This window comes from Amblyomma americanum, chromosome 1 (genome assembly GCF_052857255.1).
Source record: "Amblyomma americanum isolate KBUSLIRL-KWMA chromosome 1, ASM5285725v1, whole genome shotgun sequence".
Taxonomy (NCBI): domain Eukaryota; kingdom Metazoa; phylum Arthropoda; class Arachnida; order Ixodida; family Ixodidae; genus Amblyomma; species Amblyomma americanum.
The window spans coordinates 382,715,298-382,740,525 of record NC_135497.1 but is presented as its reverse complement, the minus strand read 5'-3'; the positions used below and the strand labels follow the sequence as shown (position 1 = coordinate 382,740,525).

The 25,228-nt window shown below is 43.1% G+C and overlaps 1 protein-coding gene across 1 annotated transcript; it reads right to left on the bottom strand.

The window, feature by feature from the left end:
- Nucleotides 1-1,658: 1,658 nt before the first annotated feature.
- LOC144122853 (FK506-binding protein 15-like) lies at nucleotides 1,659-24,925 on the bottom strand. The gene is made up of 8 exons (XM_077655839.1): nucleotides 24,917-24,925; nucleotides 23,296-23,370; nucleotides 20,647-20,745; nucleotides 20,047-20,220; nucleotides 17,338-17,403; nucleotides 16,153-16,305; nucleotides 11,544-11,644; nucleotides 1,659-1,773 (listed from the first exon to the last, which is right to left on the bottom strand). Exons 1-8 carry the CDS (start codon nucleotides 24,923-24,925, stop codon nucleotides 1,659-1,661), a joined length of 792 nt encoding a protein of 263 aa, XP_077511965.1.
- Between the last annotated feature and the right edge of the window lie 303 nt (nucleotides 24,926-25,228).

Sequence of the window (25,228 nt, the reverse complement as noted above, 5' to 3'; positions counted from 1 at the left end):
TGCCTTATTTATGGCTAGGGAATGTACAGAAAACCGCAGTAACAACGATGAATGCAGTCTGAGGCAAAGGATCCTGCTTCGAAGGGTATCCCCATTTTGAAAACAATGTTTTAGAGCATGCGAGAGTCGCAAACGTTAAACTCCGAAAAAAGTGTATGTGACGTGAAAATACGTTAAGTCTCAAGATGAGAGTGTCTGGCACATGCGCACTTAAAGAATGCTATCCCATATGCCCGTATGCTTACCTTATACTAGTGCTACATTCCACAGCGTGAGAAAGTTGCCTGCACACTCATCGCAGCTTTGGTAGTGCCGCAAGGAACTACTGGCATGGAGTATATTTTGTGGTCAGATGGAGCCAGAAAAGAAAATGAGTCGCTCCAAAATAACCCTCAAACTCTGCCCACATAGCATGCACAGCTACTGGTGCATTGCATCTTGCTTGCGCCAGATAACAAGAAATTTTGCAATGCAGACACCTGTTGATGACTGCTCTTAATCTTTCATTCCTTAATCGGTGGAATGCATTGTTTTATGTGTTGAGATGCTCATTGCCTCATGTGCTATTCTGGGTTATTACCCAACAAAAAAAAGTTCACGAATCTACTACTTCTAAGTGACATGACCATGTGCTACCAAACTCCATTCCATCACAGCTCAAGAAAAAAACGGTCGCTTCTTGTGCGCAATAGCATTTTGCATGCATCTGGTTCTGAATAAAAAATTGAACCAGGCAGTAAAACTAAAGCAAGAAAAAAAGCACACAGGAGGATATTGCGCTCCTTGCCAAAGCTCCCATGTCATTTAGAAGCCACTCGAAAGAGTGAAGCGATATGATCATGAGGGAAATGGATGATTGACGAAAAGATGCATGATGTATAGAAGATAAAGAAACATAGGCTGAAGTTGATTCCTCAATGCCCTGCTGCGCCAGTACCCAAAATGCAATAATGGGAGCATGCAGTTTGGAAAGAACTTTGAATTTGGATGCAGGCAGACAAGAAATGTGCAGTGACACCAGTGAGAAGCTGAGAGAGATGCAGAATGCAGGAGGCAAACTGAGGGGTCAGACGATGAAATGGTGAAATTTTAATGCAGTGTCTGGAACCAAAGAAACAAGATTTCAAGACACAGCAGCAAAGCCGGGAGGCAGGACCTGAAATATGGCTTTCTCGAGAGGCAATTTAAGTGGTGTACATTCTAGCATGAACAGCAGTACATAGCAGCCATTGTGTTATGTATGTGCTGTTGAAATGCAATTAAATGGGCTTCATAAATTTTATCTTTACCCTTTGTTTGTTCATTCATACTGGTTCTTAATTACTATATACGGCCAATGCCACCAACAGAAAACTATTTAATGCGTCCACAGGCATCACCACACTAACAGTACATGGAAGATGTTATGATATTGGGTATGGTTCCCGTTCCTATTGGAAACAGCTGGGTGCAACACTGGACCGATTTCACTGCGAAGCTAGCATTTGTGGAAACATGCAAAGTGCAGATTCTGTGGTGCAGTTAGGTACTGTGCAGCTGGTGCAGCATCCCACCACTGTTTCCTGCATCTGGAAGCCAGTGAGGAAATGCTACCTTTAGTATTTTTCTGTATAAATCTAGGGAGAGAGCTCGAACAATCAATGAAGCGGAGGCCAAGTTCAAACAACTTGCAGGCGCACTGGGACATGGAAGGAAGCGACAAACCTCTGAGCTCTCCTGGCCTCGTGGTGAAAGTGGTGGTGAGGCAGAACTCTGTGAAGCTGGGTGGCAGAACTGCACCAGAGAAAGAAAGAAACAACTTGTCTTGCCTGCAAGTGAATGTTAAGCTTGAAGCAGAGGTGCATAAACTGCACAAAACAGACTGTCAGTTGTGTGTAAGCATAGAACAAACATCCACCAACGTTTCAAATGAACCAGGAGCACACCCAAGGGTAAGTGAGTGCCTGCTCTATGATGTCCAACAAGAACTCCAAGGCAAAGCTCCAGTGGTGGCATCAAAGACTCACTACACGGATATGACACAAGGTTCTTTCTGGTGCAGAAACACTTATCACAAAAATTGTTTGGTTTTAGTTACGGGGCTTGGCATCAAAAAGAGATTCAGGCTATGAGGGACGTCGTAGATGAGGGCCCCGGACAGTCTAGACCAACTGGGGTTCTTTAATGTGCAGCAACAGGCCTCCAGCATTTCACCTTCGTCGAAATGTGACACTGTGGCTGGGATTGATGGTGCGTCTTTTCAGATCAGCAGCCAAGCACCATTATTACTGAGCAACAGCGGCAGCTTAGCACAATAAAAAGAAACAGTGCCTTGGTACACCTTATACAAAAACATCTTTCCTACTTTCCTGTTCCTGACAAGTCTCCTACAGTCTTAAGCACGCAAGCTATCTGAATAGTGCTAAATTCGACGAGATCAAAAAAAAAATCACGGTTTCCTTTAAGCAACTCATGCCACCATGCACACACTCAATTTCTACCCGAGCACAAGGACTCTCACGAGATTTTGAGCCTCTTTCTTATTTAAGCAGATTTTGTGCAAGTTGCTGACTGTCTCAAGCGACCTAACCCCATAAAATACTACATTTGTTGACCAGATGTTTGTCATTTGCTGTCAAAAGCTACCACATTTGCTATTCCCTTCCTATGAACGCTGCAAGGAACATGGCAAAGCCAAATTATTGAGTAAAATGATGAACTACACCTCAGAGAAGACTTCAAAATTTTAGTTCAGCATTTTATGGAGCTTCTATTGCATTGCTCGCATGCCAGCAGTACAAGGAGACAGGCAGGACATCAAAAAAATTGGCCCTCTGCACATGGGTGTAGTGTGGTGCCTTTGCCAGTTGCCAAATGGTTTGGTTTGGTTTATGGTGGTTTAATGTCCCAAAGAGACTCCCACTATGAGGAACGCCGTAGTGAAGGGCTCCGGAAATTTCAACCACCTGGGGTTCTTTAACGTGCACAGACATCGCACAGCCCACGGGCCTCTAGAATTTCGCCTCCATCGAAATTCGACCGCCATGGCGGGACCAAACCCGCGTCTTTTGGGCCAGCAGCCGAGTGCCATAACCACTGAGCCACCACAGCAGCCAAGTTGCCAAATGCCTCAGCAAGGCTGCCTAGAACCGACCGTTGCATCTAGAATGCTAGAATAATTCGCCAGGTGCATTTCCTACTATGCACATGGTTACCTTGCTCTTGTGTGTGTTGTGTTGTGTTGGGTTTTATGGCACATAGGCAGCTAAGGCCATCATGCGCCAAGCTCAAGGTATAAAGATGGTTTTCCGTAGAATGTTTAGGGATATTAAAAATCGTCGATGGTGTAGACGGCCTAAAAATATTGAACTGCTTTGAAAAAAACAGAGAAGAGGAAATCTGGAAACAGTTAACAGTAAAAGCCCCAAAAACGGTAAGGTAGCCTCAGCAGCTATCCTAGGCTGGGCAAGGATCCTGAGGCTCCCAACCAATCAAATAAAGAACTTCAGCCTTCTTCTCAGGAATGATAAAGTGGCTGAGGTTTACCATGCAATAAAGTGAACCAGTGGTTTAAAATTTAGTTTTTCAAGTAGCCCTGCTTCTTTTAAAAAGCTAAAAACGGAAGGTATGTTAGCAATAGCATTATCATCTAAGAGCAGTGCTGGATGAAAAGGAATGCATTCATTATAAAATTGAGTAAAATACTTCTTTCTTAGTGTTTCAAGTTTCACATATGAAAATAAAATGTGCTTAACAGTAAGAACATCTCCGCATTCGCAAACAGGTTTGTCTTGTTTTGTTAGCAGGAAGTTGTGCATAAGGTGCGTGTGGTCTATTCAAAGACGGCATAAAATCACTTCCTTAAAACATTCCTGGTGAGCACATGATTTAAATTCACCTAAAACCGGTTTTACCAAATGTAGTTTATTATTCACTTCGCCGTTCCATGCGGACTGCCATTTTTCTCTTAATTTACGCTGTACTAAGTTTATGCAATCCTTAAAAGGTATATTTACTTTTGTTATTTCCTTCCCACGAGCCTTAGAAGCACAGAAATCTGCCTTCTCGTTGCCTCTTATCCCGACATGACTGGGAACCCAGCAGAGTTTTATGTTTTGTCCTCGAGCTTTCGCTGTTACTCATTAATCATGATGTCCTTCTTTTTAAATTAAATTGGTATGGTGTACATGGTGTAGCGCTAACTTTATTAGAATCCTACTTATCACACAGAGCTCAGTATGTAAATATAAACGCAGCAACTTCTTCTACTCTCCCTATAACATCTGGAGTGCCTCAACTAAGCATACTTGGGCCATTACTGTTCTTAATTTATATAAATGATATTTGCTACAGCACAAGTAGCGCTCATGTAGTATCATATGCTGATGACACATCTTTCTTTATCACAGGTACTTCCGAAACAGACGTTGAAAAACAAACAAGCAATGCACTTATTCAACTCAGTTTATGGGCAGAAGCAAATTATCTACGAATAAATCCAGTGAAGACTAAAATTATGTTGTTCCGTCCTAAGGGAAAGAAAATATCGCGACCTATCAAAGCCGTATTCAATAGCCAGCCTATAGAGCTCGTTGAGTCCGTAAAAACACTGGGAGTTACCTTTTCAAGCAATTTAACTTGGAATACACATATTGATTGCATACGTTCAAAGGTCGCCTCAGCCTTTGGTATACTTGCGCGGTTTAGGCACATTCTTCCAATAAGGGTAAAGATCATACTTTACAATGCGTTAGTACTTTCTCATTTGCAATACTGTAACATAGTGTGGGGCACAACAGGCATAACAAATCTTAACAAGATACATCTGCTTCAGAAAAAAGCAGTGAGATGTATTGCCAATGTACCACTCTTTTCTCCCACCAGGAATATTTTTGTAAAGTATGAAATCCTTCCAATATTTGCGTTATATACTTATAGACTACTATCATGTTACAAATCTCACCTAAAACACCCCGACAACCTCATCATTTTGCTTGCACAACTCAGAGAAAACGCCAGCTGCCGTGAGACAAGACACAGAGAAATTTGGTTTACCCCAACACCAAGAGCCTATTATGTGAATCAATCCTTATGTTATAACCTTCCAATTCTGCTGAACAGATTAACGAAGAAAATTTTGACATAACCTGAAAATCAAAACACGAAATTCGGGAATACTGCCGGGAGAATTCTTTTCCTTGAGAATTTCAGATGCAATCTTTCTGATTATTATGCACCATTCTTTGTATGATTATCTATGACCTTTTCATCGCATCGCATTTTATTTTGTCATTTTTGCATGATGTGCGTAGGTGGTCTGCGAAGTGTTGATTTATTTAGTTTTGCTTTGTATGTATGTATGTTTGTTGTATGTATAGCCGTCGCTTTTCCTCCTGTACTGCCGGGTATGTAAAGGAGCCGGAACCATTGTCAAGCTGTCGCCGCACCTTTTAGTCCCGGCTCCTCCTTTGTAAGAAAGGAAAAAGGAATAAACTTCAACTTCAACTATTTTGTGTATGATGTCACCAAGAATCGGAGTGACTGCATTTCTAGAGTGCAGAGCTGTAAGTATACTGAGGGAGTCTGTGCAAATAATACTGTTGGTGAGGTTTTCGTTTTCTATTTTTTCTACGGCCACACAGACTGCGTAACATTCTGCAGTGAAGATGGATGAGCACTGTGGAAGTCGTACTGTTTTCTCCGACTTCCCTCGGACCACTGCGCTTCCTACATAACTACTGTATTTTTCTTCGAGTGCAAGGAATTCTTGTAGTATATGTTGGTGTGGAGTTTGTTTTTTATGGAACTGAGTAAGAGTGAGATCACAGATTGCAGGAAAATTGTACCAAGGAGGTAGTGAATCTCGTCTCCGAGCAATGTCAGGTAATGTATCTAGTACGCCGAGGTTTTGGCACATCGCTTCAAAACGCAGGAGTGGCTTAATAGCGAGTGGTTAATTGTTAAACAATGTTCTAGATGGGCACTTTGTGACTATTGGGTAACATAAGTGTTTGGGCAGTGAACGGATTTTTAAGATGTATGAGCAGGTGAGCATGGTTCCTCTATCTGTAAGTGACGGTTCGTTGATTTCTACATAGAGACTATTTATCGGCGACGTCCTGTAAGCACCAGAGGAAAGACACAAACCTAAATTATGTATTGGATCTAGTCGTTTCAGGTACGAAGGTCTCGCTGACCCATAAACAATACATCCATAGTCTAAGGTGGAGCGCACCACTGAGCGATAGATTTGTAAAAGACGTCTCCTATCAGCACCCCAACGTTTATGTGACAGTACTTTGAGTATATTTAGGGATCTGGAGGCTTTCTTTTTCAGTGCGTTTACAGTAGCCGACGGGTAATTCAGACTCCAATAATTCGGACTTGTAGGATATTTCAGACCTCGATGAGGCACCGTCAGTCACCCCATAGAAGCGCATACATATTCGCGACGGATATTTCGGACTTTAAAAGTCCGAAAGTTCAATTTTTCGGACTAATTTCAGTCGCCTGTGGGCCAGAATCGGCCATCTTGGATTGAAGTGGATTTACACTGCATTTGGATTGGCTTGACATACTTTCGGTACCTCATTGTTGCCAGTAGAGGTCCCTGCGCTCTCTGACACTTCGAGATGGCAGCCGGATTGTCATCGTTGTCAACTTGTTTTTGTCGCCGACGTTGTCGCGGGCAGTTGTCGCTTGTCTCATACCGCCCATGTTGAAAATTGGTTGTTGGGGGAAGGAAATTGTGCAGGAGCTCAACAGGAAGGGATAAAGGAGGGACTGAGAGAAGAAAGGAAGAAAGAAGTGCTGTAATGGAGGGCTCCAGAATAATCCGCCTTTTTCATTTTCCTGTGCTGCCACCTCGCGTACAACGCTGGAAGCTCACTGGTAGGGTACTGCGCGTCCGACCCCGCCGGACTGAGTGCCGCTCCGGAGCACGTTTTGTTGGAATCTGTCGACGATGGCGTGTCCTGGGCAGCACCTGGTACCTGGAGGATTTCTAGGATTGACTGATGGCTGGGTGCGAAGTCTGAGGCAGGCTGCAGTGCCCACCAAAGAGCAAATTCTTCAGTATCTCCGATCATCCGGCATGCGATGCGAACACCAGCTGAGCAAGGGCCGCCGCTTCAGAAATGAAGGCTACATTCGGAACATAATGTTCAATGAAATATCCCTGATCAGTGAGGTTGACGTTTTCCGCTGTATATGCCTGCCATCCATGAAAGGTGGATTCAAACATCGTGCGCGCTGTAGCACAGAAAACAATTGGGGACAACAGTTTTCACAAGCAATCGTGCTCAAGCGCTGCAGAATAGCTACATGAGCTATAAAAGCACAAGCGTACTGGCAACAAAGCAGCTCTGCTAGCATTTCACTGTATTTTCCCACAGCACACCGCTGCATAGGTTAAACAAGCATGCGCGTTCATAAAGACGAGCGCGAGAGGCGCACATTGATCCATTCCGGCGATACCACGCAGAGCTCTTCATAACGGATATGATTCGAACACACGCATAACGCACCTTCTTCTTCTTCTGCCTCTTAATACATGGCACATACCCACACGGGAGGATTGGCCAGGGTGTAGTGGCATAAACAAAGAAATTTCCATAGGAGATTACAACAAAATTTGAGCACCATGCGTGAATGCTCTCGTAGCTGTTTGTGTATAAAAGCTTCTCTTATTGTGTTTTCGAGGCGAACTAAATGGTCTTTTGTTGAGCATCACTTTTTATAACCGCACTGATGGACATCAAGAAGTTCGCGGGATTCAAGGACAAATGTTAATCTTATATTAAGTACACTTTCGAAAGATTTCGCGAGACAGCTTGTGAGGGCTATCGGCCTATAGCTACTTGGGGAAGTTGGTGGTTTTCCAGGTTTCAGGAATGGCACTATGATGGCTTTCTTCCACTCTTTAGGTATTTTTCCTTCTGTGAATATTTTGCTAAAGAAATTCAAGAGTGCCTCTATGGCAGGCTGGGAAAGATGGGCAAGCATTTGATAGTGTATCTGGTCATGTCCTGGAGCAGTTTTTTTGCCGGCGGACAGTACAGCACTGATTTCTTGGAGAGTGATTAAATTGTTGTATTGTTGGTTTGCACCTCCACTTGTCGGAAGTTTTTGTTTTTCAGCAATACTTTTGTATTTCAGGAAGGACTGCGTATAGTGAGATGAACTAGAAACTGCAGCGAAATGTTACCCCAAAATGTCTGCCTGTTCCCCTATGCTTGTTTGTATGCCGGGTGGTGTCAAAAGAGGAATCGTGAACGGTGAGAAGTTGCCATTTAATTTCCGAACCTGTTCCCACATTTTCTTTGATGTTATTTGACAGCTTATAGATGAGATGTAACTCTGCCATGAGGCTTTCTCGGCACTGCGACAGATGTACCGAGCTTTTGCTCTTGCCTTTTTAAAACGTACGAGATTCTCATGTGTAGGGTACCTGCGAAATTTGCCCCAAGCTCTATTTTGTTGTTTTTTTGCTTCCTTGAATTCCTTTGTCCACCACACTGTGTTTTTGCCGCACCACTCCTGAAGACTGAGGAATAGCTAAGTATGCGGCATTAATGATACAATTCGTGAACACTTCGTTTATCTCATCGATGCTGAGATTTTCTAAAACCATATCCTCTAAATTGGCTTGTGCTATAAAAATTTCCCAGTCTGCTAAATGCAGCTTCCAACGTCGCGGTTTAGTTGGGATGATTTCTGGCGCGGATGTCAAACTGATTAATACCGGAAGGTGATCGCTGCCATATGGGTTGTCGATAACGTCCCATTTAAAATCGTTAGAAACAGATGGAGAACTAAAAGACAGATCTAAACAGCTCATATTTCCAGAGGTTGGAGAGCAGTATGTGGCCTTTTCCGTGTTTAAAAGACATATATTGTTTGTGAGAATAAAATCTTCGATTGTTTGCCCCCTAGAGTCGCAGCGCTCGCTTCCCCAAAAAGGGGAGTGAGCATTAAAATCCCCAACTACCAGATATGGCTCTGGAAGTTCATCTATCAGTTCTTCTAGATCATGGACTGTTAATGTAAAATGTGGAGGAATGTATATGGAACAGATTTTTAGTGTTTTATAGCTGACGATGCTGACTGCAACCGCCTCAAGTTTTGTATTGAGCTTGATTTCTTGAGCAGGGACGTTGCTTTGGACGACAACTGCGACGCCTCCTGAGAGTCGATTTGCCTGCTCGCGATCGCGTCTAAAAGTTTTATAATGTTTAAGGATATGCACATGTTGTGGACCAAGATTGGTCTCCTGAAGACATAAAACTATGGGTAACATTGACCCTAAAATATGTGTTATGTCACTAATTCAGCATAAGTCCTCTACAATTCCAGTGAATTAAAAAAGCCAAGTTTATGCTTTTGAGAGGAAATGAAAGGGGATTTACTTATATGGTGGGTCCGTTATGAGAGGCCTGTCTTTTTTTCGCTCAAGAAAGCTGTTCCGCCACTGTAAAGCAAACGGACTGGGGGTTATATCCACCACCTCAACAGACGTGCTGGAGGACCGCGCAGCCGCGGTTGTGTTAGTTTCAGGCCTCTCCCGACGGGTGGAGGTCCTGTGGGATGCCGACCCATGGACCGGCGCTCCCTGCTTTCGCAATGACAGGGCAGCTTTCGCTGGCCCTGCCTGGGGCGTGGATGGCCCTGCCATAGGCTCGGTGGAAGCGGCCTTGGCAGGTGCCGGAGTGCTGTGTGGTGCTACGCCCCTGCGCACCATGTCAGCGAAGTTTTGTTTTGCGGTGAAGGAGAATGTGTTTGTAAGCGCAAAATGCCTTCTCGCTTCTTTAAATGAAATGTTTTCCTTTGTCTTTATGGTGATTATCTCTTTTTCTTTCTTCCAGGACGGACATGCCCTGGAGTATGCAGCATGTTCTCCTTAACAGTTTGCACAGCACAGGGCTGCGTCACATACACCAGACTTGTGATCATTCGAAGCACATTTTGCGCAAGTTTTGCGACCGCGGCAGCTCTGTGAGCCGTGGCTGAACCTTTGGCAGTTGAAACATCTGCGAGGGTTTGGTATGTATGGTCTTACATTGATTTTCAAATATCCCATGTCGATTGTGTCGGGCAGGGTGCTGGTGTTGAACGTCAGGATCATGTGTTTTGTGTCTATTTCCTTATTGTCCTTCCGGATTTTGATTCGGTGGACATCTATGACGTTTTGCTCGATGAGCCCTTCGAGCATTTCTTTTTCAGTTATGTGAACAAAATCATTTTTCGATATTACGCCTCCGACAGTGTTAAGTGAGCGATGAGAAGTCACGGAGACCGGGATTTCCCCTATGGACGTTTGGTTGGAGAGCTTAGAGTGTTGGACATTGTCACACAGTTCGAGCAATAAGTCACCGCTGGCCATTTTTGACAGCTTATAGCCAATGCCTAAGGCTTCAGTCAAGCACTTTTGACACAAGGAAGGGGGATATTATTCTTGCCTGTTTATCTTGTTGTTCACTGTGGATCACGTGATATTTGGGGAAAGTTACTTTTCTTTTTTGAAAGAAGTTGCCTGCCTCGTTCCGCCCTCTTTTGAGAGAGCGATCAGGTTTTGAAAGTAGGGGAGCCATAAAAAAAAATGTTTTTCGGTCATGGTGCCAGCCACCCACCACGGAGGCCAACAAGGGGACGGGACAGGAACTTAATAGCAAGTCCTGCCCACGCCAGCTGTACACCTCAACTATAACCAAATATGACGCAACTCAGGGTAGTTGGTCACACAAGGTTAACCCTCGCCGCCAGGAAAGAAGGAAAAACCAAGAAGTGAGTAGGAGATAGGAGAGCTTTTAGAAAGAGATAGGAATATGAAAGATGAAGGGGAGGATAGGAAAAGGCGACTGCCGATTTCCGCCCGGTCGGGTCAGGCCGGAGGTGCCGTCTACAGGAAGCTGGGGCCAAAGTGGTGTATTGCCTCCACCGAGGGGCCTTAAAAGTCCAAACGCTCGGCATCGGCTCAATTACCAGGATCCCCTTTTCCCCGGACACGGCGATGCCACGCACGGCTAGGCGCGGGTGCTCGGGTCCGTGGTGATGCACTGTTCACCATCATCCCCCTGGGGGATGTCCCTGCGGATGCTCGGGAACCCGTGGTGTCGCCACTCACCAACGCCTGCAAGCTGCAGACGCCCCCCTGCGGAAAGGCAATGTAAAAATAAAGAGAAAAAGATAACCTAGGTAAGTGCTTCAGTTAAGAATGCACAGTCAACTACTTTGTCGTCACAAAATGTACCAGTGGTAAGCACAACTCTAACATTCAACTTTTAATGGCACTATGAACTACCTCAAAGAACTAGCTCGCTGCACTACTGGCCACTCCAGTGTAAGTTGCACATTGGAGACAATCTCTGCCACAATGTGAAGTTTTCAGCCATCCAGACCACAGGGAATCAAATGGCCAAGCCAGTGGTTGGACGAGTTTGTCCCTCACCGCAGCACCAACTATGCCTTCCTGCTTGATGCACAGGAAGGGTCGCAGGTTGCGACATGCCACAACTAGACCAAAGGGGCGAACCCTGTGATTAAGAATGAAAAGATGCACAGCTAACCCATGTGAGGAGCTCCTTGCTTCTCTCTTGTCTGCATCCACAGCTGCAGCAGAGACAGGAGTGGAAGACCGTGGGGTGCTGTCCTTGGCTGCTGGCTTAGGCTGTATTTGAATAAAACAAAGAAGTTGCAAAAACAATGAATGGCAACTTTTTTCATCATCATTTATTGAACCCTTAAGGAACCCTTTACAGGGTATTACATAAGGGGGGGGGGGGGGGGGGGCGACACACATATAACAACATATGAACAAAGCCAAAGAGGTTGAAACAAAAAAAAATAAATCTAGTAAAACGGATACAACCATACAATGAGAGCAATGAGGACAACGAAATACAGTCAGTAAAATCTAACGAGAACCCAGTATTCACTTTTTTACTTTTGCCTGTCTTATAAAGGGGCCATAGAGGGCACTTTTGTGTTAAGAGTTCATATCAAGTACATACTTGTTTAAAATGCACTTGCATCCAACCCGACAACAAACATTTGTTTCAAAAGATTGTCCTGAACTTTCTTTTGTCTCTGGCTTTTTACAATTTCACTGCAGAGATTGTGATTGCATACTGGAACTTGCAAAGACCAGTGTAATTGCCCATAGCAGCTGCCAGAAACAAGGGAGATAACTGAGGCCAGTGGAATCCGGACTTGGTAGCGCTTGCATTGGAAGCCTTTTCAATTGGTCGCTTAGATGAAGCACAAAAGTACATATCCCAGACAGGAGACTTTATCGAACAAAATGCTTTCTTCGCCCAACACAATACATGTCGTGTCCTGTAATCACCTTTTGTTTGTTACCTTCCTTTTCTTGATCACTATTTTGGTTGTTCTGTGCATTCAATCAGGAGCACATAAGAGCACACAATTAGTAGCTGGTCAGTGCACTGTCTTGTCACTTTTTCTGTGCTCCCTTCTGCATCCATGTGTCCACTGTATATGCCAGATCAACTAGCCCAAAGAAACATTTTGCCAATAAAAGCGAGCACCAAATCACCAAGCACCAGTAAGGTATCCATTTCCAAGCAATTCTAACTCTTTCCTTACTATGCCTATTCAAATTAATCAATTTGAATGATGATGCAAATGGGCATAAGTCGTTATCACAGCTGTTTAATAGGTAGCACCACCCAGTGTGTTGTAAAAGAACTGTGGTCTAGTTTCGGATTCGGTTTTTTAGTCAGCCATATAAGGGAGTATATGGCTGAACACTGAAACGTTTAAAAATGGCCTTCTTCCACTCCCCTCTGTACTCATACACTCTGGTGCACCCGAAAAATAAAGAAAATAGGCTGGTACTGCACCCCACCCATGCAACCATCACATGTCGCCACCCAGTTTGTTTACTTCCGGTGGCAGCATCCCCTTACCCGCCCATCGGCGCAATCGTTTGCGTACGTTTCAACGCTGTCATTGTGAGAGCATTTTGAACCCGGATCTCAAGGCACAGCTTCTACAAGTGACCACCGTGATAGGCTTTGAACCCTACAAGCATGCCGTGCGTAGAAACCGGCTACTGAATGCCGGCGGCAGCAGCAATGGCTCGTCGCCTGGCGCACGGGCTGACACAGGCGGCAACACAGGGGCGTCGTTCCCCCCCCCCCCCCCCCCCCCCCCCCTTCCAGTACGACCGTGGCCGGCAGCAACAGAGATGACTGCAGAGCTACGGGCGATCAAGACGCCATGACAGAGAAGATGACTGTCCCCCTAGCGGAAGTGTAGCTGTGACGTCATGCTAGCAGCAAATGGCAGTGCCGGGCTCCCTGTTGCTCACCGTGACAACACCATACTAGTGACGCATAACTCTTAGAAAAATAGCGCCAAAAACAGTCACTACGTGCACACCAATTTGCCCGTGAGTTTTTAAACCAGTTTTTAAAAATTTATAAATTGCTAGCTTCGTTCTAAGGACTCATACTTTGTGCAAATACTCAAAAGCATTCGTTCTAAACATGAAACATTTACCAGCAATCTTCGAACGCACTTCCTAGTCCCTTTAAGAAAACTGCAAAGTATGCCAACATTTAAAAGCAACCCAAAAAGGGCCATAGCAAATGATCCATGTCACTGATAGCAGTGCTATTTCCTCAGCAACAATGCTGCCCTGCCATCAGCTTGAGTTGTGGCAATGTTAGAGATGGTCAAACTCTACTAAATTCTGCATCTCCAGGTTGCACACAGGCTACAAAGGATGCCGCACAAACACCCCAGACGTAAATTTTGAGGACTTGAAGTTGTCCAACATGCTCTGAAATCTAAGTATATGCATGGGTGTTTGTGTTTTGCCTCCATCCAATCGTGGTTACCATGGCTGAGCACCACACATGTGGCCCTGTGCACAGCAGCAAAATAGCAGCCTCTCATCCACAATGGTGGGTACTAAAAAGTGTCACCAACTTTCAATGTGTACTACCAATGTACAGTCGCAGCCGAAAAAACACTGAGCATGCTTTGGTGATCAAGCTCCTCACCCAGTGCGAATTAGGAGGCACTTGATACATATGCTAGCAAATGTCACTTTTGTGCTCACATATATCCCTAAGAAAGTCATGTCTTTACCATGCAATCTTCATAATACGATCACAGCTGATACGAATGTGTAAAATTCCCTGGCCAAAGTGTACTGTGTGCAATAAGCAAAATTCCAAATGTTCCAAATGTCTTCCCGCGCCACATTGACGATAAGTTGCTCTAATCACACCAGCGAGCATTAAGTGTTGCCCCTCACATCTCTGACTCCGTGATCGCCAGTGGTGCAGTATGCACCGCGAGTACTGAGCGGTCGTGCGCAGCCATAAATAAATCCCATCAGCCGTAAAAAGACCTGCATTAATGTATTTCCCGTGCTTCTGCTAACGGATTCTGAATAATGCAAATATTTTTCACGACCCTGTGAAAATTCTGTATACAGTATAAGTTGCATACATTCTGTATACAGTATACTCTAGTGTATACAGAATGCACAAGAAAAGTTCTAATGCTGAAGCATGCTCCATATTATTTTGGCAGCGCCTATGCATCACTACGAGAATGCTTTGGTTGATGCAGAGTCTGTGGGTGCTTTATTGTTTGATCGCACAGTGTAAAAAAACCCATCTGGCCTGTTTTTTACTGAAGCATAATCCTAATATAAAATCAGCATCTGGCTCTGTAGTACAGTTGGCTCTTGATAATTACAATTCAAAGGGTACTAAAAATGTTCAGAGTTTTTCTGACTGAATTAAAAAAGTCCTTATTGCACTTAACACTGACAAGCCCCAATGGTTAACAGGAACAAAAGGCCAGTTCAAATGAAGTGAGTATGAACTAACAAGAGTACACTTTGCCAGCAAAAAGCAAATTGAGCCTATCAAGACACTTCAGGAAACTGAAAATATTGCATTCAGAGGTGCAGTCATTAAATGGCAGCATGAGTTGTACAGCATTCACAAAATGAACCGGAGCTCCGATGAGTACAGTAACAAAAGTAAATAAGTAAATTTATAACTGCAGCCACATTTATGTGTGCCCACAGACCTGTAGATATCAGGAAACAGGCAATGCACATGTGCAAACATATTAGTGCAATGACATGCTTCTTGCAATAAGCAATATTAATCTTGGTGGGTGTTAAGTTAGAAGCCCACGGCGCAATGGGTCGTCCCCCTCTAAAGAGGCCCTCTAAAGAAGCCTGCACTCTAAAGAGGCCTGCTATAAAAATTATGTTTATTTATTTATTTATTTCAGTATACTGCAAGCCAGAGTTGGCCCAAGCAGGAGGGGCATACAACTAAAAAAATTTCTAAAAGAGCACCAGCTACAAAACCGTGAGTCAGTAAACAGGACACAAAACCAGAGTCATCAAACAAGATACTGGGAGCCATACAATAAGTTCTTGAGCTCCTTCTCAAAATTCCTAGACTTACATAGACCCGAAGGAAGGCCATTCCACTCCGCGACAGTGTTCGGAAAAAAACTGTTCTTAAACCCACTAGTTCGCGCGAAAATTGGTGCTAATGACTGCTCATGTACATGACGTGTTCTCCTAGTGCTCGCCAGCTTCACACAATCAGGAAGATCTGCCTTCAGATTTCCAGACATGTAATTATGAAGCAGTACTAGACGGGTAACTTTTCTTCTTATTGCCAAGAACTGTAAATTACTCTTTCGAATTAATGCAGTTGGAGAGTCTATCCTTCTATATTTCCCATAAAACGAACTGCTTTTCGCTGAACACGCTCCAGTTGAGCAATGTCTTTCTTGTTATGCGGGTCCCACACTGCTGCCGCATATTCAAGTCGGGACCTAACACAAGCCTTGTATGCAGTGATTCTGGTGCTCACTTTTGGTTCCTTCTGCATGTGAACACACACAGCAGACAGTATTGTCTTTCATTGCTTCTCCCAACTCAGAGAGGTGCTGGCATATGTACTGCAGCCAATGGTTATAAACAAACTATATGAACACAGATGGTTCAGAAGGAGGAGGTAGATACAACCACAAATACCAAGTAAGCTATGGAGACATTCGAATGAACCTTGGATGGTTTGGCCGGTGTGGATTTGAGAAGTTCTCATACAACATGCATAAGCAAAGTGGCGTACTGCATGCGCTGACCACAGAGGCAAAATGGCCCACCTTGCTGACAGAGCTGACTGAGACATCGTACACCAGAACAGAGTCTGGTGGAATTGTGGTCCCCAAGCCTTTTGAGCCATATCCAAAAGAGGGTGGCAGTACGAGGAGCCTGCGAGAATTCTTCTTGCAGCCAAGAAGGCCCTCCTCCAGGCCCTGCAGCATCAAAAAAGAGAGAACAGAAAGAATCTTTAGATCGAAGCAAACTCACAACAAAGGGTGCATCAATGCACACAAATGCTTATGCAGCTAACACAAAAAGAGGGCACAACTTATACTAGGTGGGTAACTCAAGCAGGTAAATTGCTCAGACAAATAAGAACTGAACAACAATAGCACAACACAGATACGAGCAGCACAAAGCAAGATGGATATCTGCCAAAGCACATAAAATCATGCATTTCCTGCACTTGTGAGTCATACCTTACTGGCACATCTGAAACTAATTTCATAGTATGTGGCTGACAGCAAATTTTTCATAATTATGTTATTGCATCTCTTTTTTTTACGCTTGGGGGGTGCATAATGCATACGTGAAGGCAGAAGCAATACATGTACATGTTGTCCGGTACAATAAAATTTGTTGCGAGTGGCAGACCTTCCTGTCGTCTTCTGTCTCATTTTGGCACCTTTAAACCAAGAATAACAGTTCTATGAGGAGTCAGTGACCAGCTGCAAAGCTCCGTTTGATGTGGCTTCCATGCCAAGCCGGCAAGGCTTCGTGACTCAGTGAGTGGCGTACTACGAGTATGTAGGCAGGTGGCACACTGCTAGTGTGGGTGCACCATATTCTTGCTTCTAGGTTACAGATAAGCTGATCTACTGGCATATCCAATCATAATGGCATTACCAATACACCTAACTGTTTCAATCTGGGACCAACTGCATGGTAATAACAGCTGAGGATTAATGGCATAGCGAAAACTGAGGCAATCATGTGCAAACACAAGCAAGACATGAACAATGGCACAGTACGAATTAAAAGCCATATTAGCTGACAATGTTAAGCAGTGCTAAAGCCTGACAAAATGTGTTATTTTTCCCCAGGGTGCAAATCCATCATGTTAAATCATTTGACCTTAAGTTATCAAAATTGTGCGACACAGGCTGAAAAAAATCAAACTCATTCAAAGGTCACACAGAGAGCAGCGATTAAAAAAAAAAAGAGGCAAGTGAAAACAATTTCACCTTCACATGTTTTCCTCTTCCAATCTTAATTTTTTGAGGCTCATCACTCTCAGTAGTATCAAAGACCTGAAAACAGTCATAAATCACTCTTAATGTTACTAGCCTGAAAACACCCCACAAAAAAAATGTTCCAAGCAATCTGTCACAACAATTGATACAGAGCGCACTAGCTGTAATCAGAGAAGGTAAACAAAAGTTGAGTTACTATATGTATTCTTATGTTGGTAATGCTGGTGGTAGTACTGCAACTGACCGTGACAAAGAATCGTGACTACAACAATTCCTTTGGAAAAGACAGTAACAAAATGCAGCAGCCAGATCTCCACATTTAAATACTAACATTAGTAATGTACAATCAATTGTGAAAGTTCCCTAGCTGAAACCCCAGTGATCAAAGCAGGCACTTTCTGGTTTTATGACTAAAGTCGCAAGGTAACTTGGCTGCCAATCACACGTTTACAAAAAAAAAAATCACCACCGAATGCCATTTGGCAGTTCAAATTTGTCTACTCCTTACTATGTTTGTTTCTAATAACAAACTTCATGCCCACAACAAATGTTTACGTTTGAGATTCTTCAAATGGACAAAAAACAGAACGGGTACAACCTCAGTCCCCTTTATTCTGCACTTACACTGCAAGCACGAAAGTCTATGAATGTCTCATAACCTAAAGTTTACTTTTTGAAAGAGCCCTAGAATGCATTTCAAGTGCAAAAAAAATGCCTGCAAAAGCAGAGAGTGAAATCATGACTATCTGGCCCTCCTATCACTGTCACATGTGATATGCAAAGCTAACTAATTAATCTGAGCCAGTCACGTATACCCATCTCCTTAAGGATCATTCCCACTAGTGCCAGAAGCAACTTCTGGCGAAAACTGCCTCTTGCTAAGGATTAGTTGCCGAGACATCACAAGCAGAACAAGAGCACAGGAGTCAGGCATGCATGTCTGCTACAATGCAAGGAGAATGGAATATGTCAGCAACTGACAGACGAGTCGGCTTCAATCACACAAAAAAAAAATGAATGCAAAAACACGCAGCTATCTACTAAAAGAATGTGTCCATGGTAAAAGGCACTCCACTCTGGGCTTGATGAAACTCAAGGGTCAAGGTAATGAAGGAAGCTCTAATACACAATGGGGCTAAAAACTGACAAGTATGGCAAGATGGGTTATGCATAAGTGACGTTCACAAGAGAGACAAAACCGGACTAGCGAGGAAGTGTGCTTGTCTCATCTTGCTTCTCTTGTGACCAACTTGCTAAACAATCTATCCTGCTAAAAATGGACATTTTGAAAGCTCATTTGGGCCAAGTTTCACAGGCAACCTCTCGCAAGTTTCAAAGAAAGGTTCTCTTGAGAGTTCTCTTTGAGACTATTACTCCTTAGGGGAAGAAAAAAAAATGGCCTTCATATCACATCATTTGTTGGTGTCAGCCATGTCTCAAAAAAAAAAAAAATCTTTTGATTACTGATGCAAGGGAAGTACTAGCACGGGCCTCCATAGACTGGCGATGTGCTTTGTAAAGTGATTCGAAAAATGAACACTCAAATCTTGGCAGAACTGCACCTTTACACTTGAACAGACCACTTGAAATTGCAACGAAGACCACTTTCAGGCCATCCAAAATATATATGAACTCAACCTCAATTTTTAAGCATTGCATTAGTTTAGTGAAATCAAATCACTACGCCTCTTGAAATTATTTCAGCATTCATTTGGCAACAAGAGGTGTTTTTCCACTTGATGATCTCAGGAATAAGGGTGTCTTGCCTGTCCAGTGACTGAATTCATGACATCAAGCATGATCACCTATGCATCTGTGACATGACTGCACCACTAAAAAAGGAAGCAGAAAAGGTCGACCATGCAACATGGGAAGCTTGAACAAGGTTTGCTTACAACAAATGAATGAAAGAAAATCGATAGTAAAGGTTATATCACCCACAAGCCGTATTAAATAAAATCAAGCAAGGCAGGAGGCTAGCATAATAAAGGAGCAAAGCCAGGCTCTTTCCTCTCACCACCTTGTCTTGCAGCACTGCTAGTTTCGATCATCAGCTGCTACGTAGAACATAAATATTAATGAAGGCATTTTTTTTGTCCTTTTCATGTTTTGTTATTTGTACTCTTATTCAAACATCACTGGAAAAAAAGAATTGCACTATTTACAAACTAAAAAATGTACGTACAGTCTGATACAACTCAAGAACGCTTAGCAGTTGACGCCCCTCAAAGGAGGACCTCCAGCCCATGGCATCGACCAGTTCTCCAGACGTCACGGTTGATCCTTTAGCTTAAATGGCTGGTGCCTCTGTGAAATGGGATTAACTGCAACGTCACGACAATTGGCCAACACTACTGGCTGGCGGGCCTCGCTTGAGGGGTATATGCCACTGCATTCATGGATTGTAACTGACCACAGTTTCACTACAGGAGCTCAGAGTATTGCTATCTCTTATTATTTTTAACTCTGGTCATCACAAAACACCGTCACCCATAGTGAAGGAAAGCGTACTGTAAGCTGCCACACATACTTCCAAGTTACGCTACAAAACACAGTTTTTTCAGACATCTACACATCTGATATTGTGGAAAGACAGCCTTATAAATTAGACTCAATTTTGGTATTTATGGTCACTTAAAAAATTCAATATTTGCTACCTGGCTTGTCTACTACACTACAAGAAAATGTCATTATACTCGCCTTTTTGAGGCTGTGTTCACTAGTCAAGAGCCAAGCAGTGTATTTAATGACTGCTGAGCTGCCATGCACGAGGCTGTCGCCATCACCTTCACCAGGAACCACCAAGTCCTGGCAGATGTAGTAGTTGAGTTCGGTAACACTACCACCAAGACTCAGGGCCTTGGCTATAACAGCCTGGAATGGGAGTGGCAGAAAAGTTAAGCCCATCAGCAATGCAGGAGAGAATTGGGCCTGCCTCTTCCACAAAACGCACTTGGTTCAGCCCTATGAGAGCTTTCTCCTCGTTGTGTGCATGCCGCACACATATTTCAACCCACAACAATCACAATCACAGCTCCCAACAAGCAAAAAATCTAAACCCTCAGAATCTGAGTTTGCCTTCAGAGGAGACAGTATGCAGGCCAAAGTTCAAAAGTATATATTCTCCACTAAAACAGACAGCACCATAATACACGACTAAACAGGAGCAGCAAGGACTTTCCTGAAAAGGATAAGCGAAAACCGTTCAAATATGTCAGGACAGGTGCCAGATATGTCACAAGGAAATTATTTTTTACCACCATGTAGAGTCTTCAAGAGTTAAAAAGAGATGCAACCAACCTGCTTTGCAAAACTGACGACTGCCTCTTCACTGCCAAACTTCACAGACCAATTGCAGCGCTTCTCATCGGCAAAGCTCAAGAAGTTGTTCCCAAAGAGCTGTTGCCACAAATGAAGCAAGCAAAAAGGCTGTGCCCATCAGTAACAAGCAGCAAGCAAAAAAAATGCAACTTGCATAAAGGCACCAAAATACATCAATACAGCAAAGGAAACTGCACCAAAATACAACAGCTTTTTTCGGCATTGTAAACATTATTTGCACCAGAAGGACGGAAGGTTTTGTATTTGACAAAGTTACAACAGTGCAAAAGACAACGAACACAGAAGAGCAGCCAAGGCTGGGTGAGTTGGTTCGGCTACAATTATACAAAGCATCGCGTTGTCCTGCCCTTCTTTGTCTTCATGTTTTTGCACTGCTCTAATGATGTCCAGTGTAATTTGCATGTCTGAAACTGAAGTCGAACTTTAGTTGCCCGACTAAAGAATTTCTACAAACAAAACGTTTGGTTTGGTTTAGGGGGGATTAACGTCCCAAAGCGACTCAGGCTATGAGGGACGCCGTAGTGAAGGGCTCCGGAAATTTCGTCCACCTGGGGTTCTTTAATGTGCACTGACATCGCACAGTACACGGGCCTCTAGAATTTCGCCTTCATCGAAATTCAACCGCCGCGGCTGGGATCGAACCCGCGTCTTTCGGGTCAGCAGCCGAGTGCCATAACCACTGAGCCACCGCGGCGGCCCACAAACAAAAGAAAAAACCTCTATTCAATTTTTTTTTTAAACACTGCTCAATCTTTCACTGCACCAAAGCAATAAAACCACAACAAACCAAAAGCATTCATGTTGCTTATGTTCTAGCCTCATTTGCATGCATTTGCACAAGACAATAACACTGAGGGATAACTCTTCAGTGGTTTCAAATATGTGACAATATGCAAGTGTCAGCATTATGCTCTATACAGGGCCCTTCGTTTTTGTGTAAAATACGGTTTTACCCGATTCTTTCACCCCAAACACATTTCTTAAAGATCGAGTTAAACCCAATTTCTACATGAAAATCGCCTTCTAGAGAAGGAAGACGCCCAGAAAAAAATAGTAGGTATCCAGTACTGAAGAGTGTTTTCAGCTGAATGATCATTTAACCCTCTTTTAACGCGTGTTATTCATGACATAGCTGAATTTCAGAATAAGATTGATAAGTATGTTATAGGAGCGACAGTCAAAGACATATTGACTAGATATTTTTATCGATGTTACTGTTTCAACGCTGCTAAAGCGACATCCTGCTCTAAGGCTCTTGTGTATTTAAAATAGTCACTGTGATGCTGAATGAATGTTTTCACAATGTACAAGGACAGAGAGGTCTTGCAAAGGCACGGAAGTGCTGTGCAGGAGATGGCAATGTACAAAAAAATAATTATTGCAGATAACGAGGAAAAAAAGAGCATTTGAACAGGTAAACAGTTTTTTTTAGTGCAATTTCAATTCCGATATTGTTCATGAAAACAATGAGAAAAAAAAGACCATTTTATGCACCATACAAAGACAAGCGCTTATAGTAAATTGTCTTCTGCTACAAAACCTCTCAGCTGGAAAAACCCTGCATTATGGATCTTTATATTGAGAAACCAGATTTCTACCTGAATTTAAGCTAAAAAAATATTTCGCGATTTTTACCTCCTGAATTTTAGAAGAATAAAACCCAAAAATGAAGAGCCCTATCTATATAGAGATAAGCATCAGTGAAATGCAGAAAAAAAAACTGAAAAGTCTTTCACTAGTTCATGCCTTTTCACACACAAAGCACTAATGTGAGGGGGCCATAAAATGCCTCTGGTGCCGTACCCAGTGCTGCATATGAAACTATTCCATAGCTTAGCCAATTCTATGTCAGTGCACCATATTCTCTTTCTTCACTTTTTTTTTTTTTCGGCTATAGACATGAAAGCACACTCCCCTCTTGCGTAACGAGGCAAGCCAATGCTGACATTTCATACTCTTTGAATGAAATACAAGCAAATGGATGAAATAGTACTGAGAAAAAGAAGCAGAAACAAACAGCCAATCTGCAAATTAGAAGTGTCTTGTACCTTCATGAAGCTCAGAATACAGCCTGAAAGTTGAGTCATAAGTCTCTTTGTCCCCGCCATTTGGCACTGCTTCCTTTTTCGCACTGAACCTCAGGGTCTTGTAGTGCAATTTTCTAGTGCAATTTGTAGCGCAATTTTTGCTCAGTCAATATGCATGGCATAAACTGGCCTGCATACCCATGAATTTGCAGAAATTGCGATCGTATAAACAAAGCTTTAAGATATCAACCTTGCTTATTGCATGTATGTACTGCCCTTATTTAAGCTTATGCCTACAGACCTAGTGACATGAGGTCTGCTCTGAGAGAAAGGGCAAAAGAGGCGTACACAGCCTTACCAAAGTAGAAAAGCCAGTGAGTGCAGCATAACATATGCGCTACAATCAATCTGCTACCCCTAATACAATCTGCTCAAAAGCCTCTTTGAGGTACAAATGAATCTTTGGATCACGATTAAAATGTGATGCTCAGGGAGGGAACAGTGAGCAATAGTTGGCTTGTTACCCATATTATCCCCTCAGTAGCAATTAAGAAGGGTATGAAAGATGGGCTCCACTTACTCTGATGACAAACTGTGCATTTATTGCAGCAACAGCCACCTGTTGTTGCTTCTCTTTGTACAAAATAAGCTTGTACTGAAATAGAAATGACCATGACAGTCATCAGAAAAAGCCCCTGACAATTGTTGCACTCTTCAGACTTCACATCACACATTAAGTTTGGACTGGGTTTTCAGTATACCATTAAAACAATGCATAAAAAGGCAAACTTTGAAAACCCATGACAGTAAAACTAATTTTAATACGTTTTGGAGCAAAATGTGAGCCTTAGTTTTTTGCACACGTGTTACAAAGAGCACCGCAGGAAGTCTGCATTACTGGCTGTAGCATTTGTCCCCTGCACATCCAACACCTTTTCTTCCTATCTAGTGCCATTGCATCACAAGTATCCCCCAATAACAAAGTATGGCAATGCTATATGAGTGAGAAGAAAAATATGCAGGGCAGTGACAATTGTGCATACATTCACAATTAAAGCATAATGTCTCAATGTATTTTGACTGTCAGGGAAAAAACGTAGAACGAAAACAGCACCGATATCGGAACTGGCTGTGAACCAAAATAAAAGAACTTCTACTAGAAAATAATGATCATGACGTGTACAATGAACCAAAAGAAAGAAGAAAAAGAAGTAATATGGTTCATGCATGACAAGACAAGCAATACATATCAAGTAGGAAGGCACTACAATTCTGCCCAAATTTGCGCTAAGGGCAGAGGGTTCAGTGCAATCTTAGCCTCACACAGCACCACAGCAAATATTATATTCGGATACAACTTAACTCTGCAGGGAAGCTCCACCCATATTCAGGGCCACCGCACAAAATTCCTCCATAACAAAAAAAGTAAAATTTTTCTTGTTACCTAAGCAAGAAGATAACTGCCATACAAAATTATAAAGTCACAAATTTTGGCACCTCTGGCCTGTTTGATATAGACAAACATAAAAAAGGTGATTTCGTTTACTGATGCGATTGGTCAGCAGAATACAGGACACTGTGGACCATGGTTTACTGTTGCCAACTGCCTTTTTTTAAACTTGTATCTAGCAACAACACATTGCAGCAAGAAGTCCTTCTTCCATAAGCTAGAGTTGCTTTCAGGACATCGCTGAAACTCTAGCTAGCACAGGTTCTTGCAACATCTGCAACTTAGTTCTTTTTTCATGGTTTCCTAGCACTGCAATGCCCAACCTTCCCAGATTGCTTGGCTTTTTTCCTTCACTGGAAGAAAAAAGTGGTAAATGACTAGTGGGCAGGCGGGGTCCACAAAAGCCTTGTTACACTGTTAAACTTCTATGAATGAACTCAAGGTACCACTATGAGGCAAGACATTGATCAAGCAAGGTTCTGTTGAACTAACACCAGCATGAACAAGGCCCCTAACTTTCTGCAGTGGAAAATTCTAAATTCCGCCGAAGCAGAATTAAGAAGCCGCGAAATTTTGTGGGAAGCATAAGACTCGTGAAAGAAACGTGAAAGTTTATTTTTGAGCACATGCCTTGCATGCTGCAGAGTTCCCTCTTCTAAAATTGAAGGTGGTTGTTGCGCTGCCACTCAGCATGAAGTAATGCTTTCCTGTTATCTCCACGCAAAAGAATGCCACTTGTTTGATACTAGACCTTCATCATGGCTGAATGATACCTGTGTCAACAGAGTTGATTGTGACAGACAAATATTTGAGATCAATAAAAGAGTGTGTTGGGGCCACTTCCATTCCACTCAAGAAAGGCAGGACAAAATCTCCACCTTGTCTTGCTCAGAAAGAAACTGTGTGAGGTCTCTGTAACTAGATTTCAGTTCTCGAGCAGTTTTCAGGTATGCCGGACACTCAGCAGCTGGGACTGGCAATTCTCAAATAAGTCCAGGCACGCTTGCAAATTCCAACCTTTTTTCCGGTATAAACCTGACCTGCAGTGCATCCTCCCTTAGCT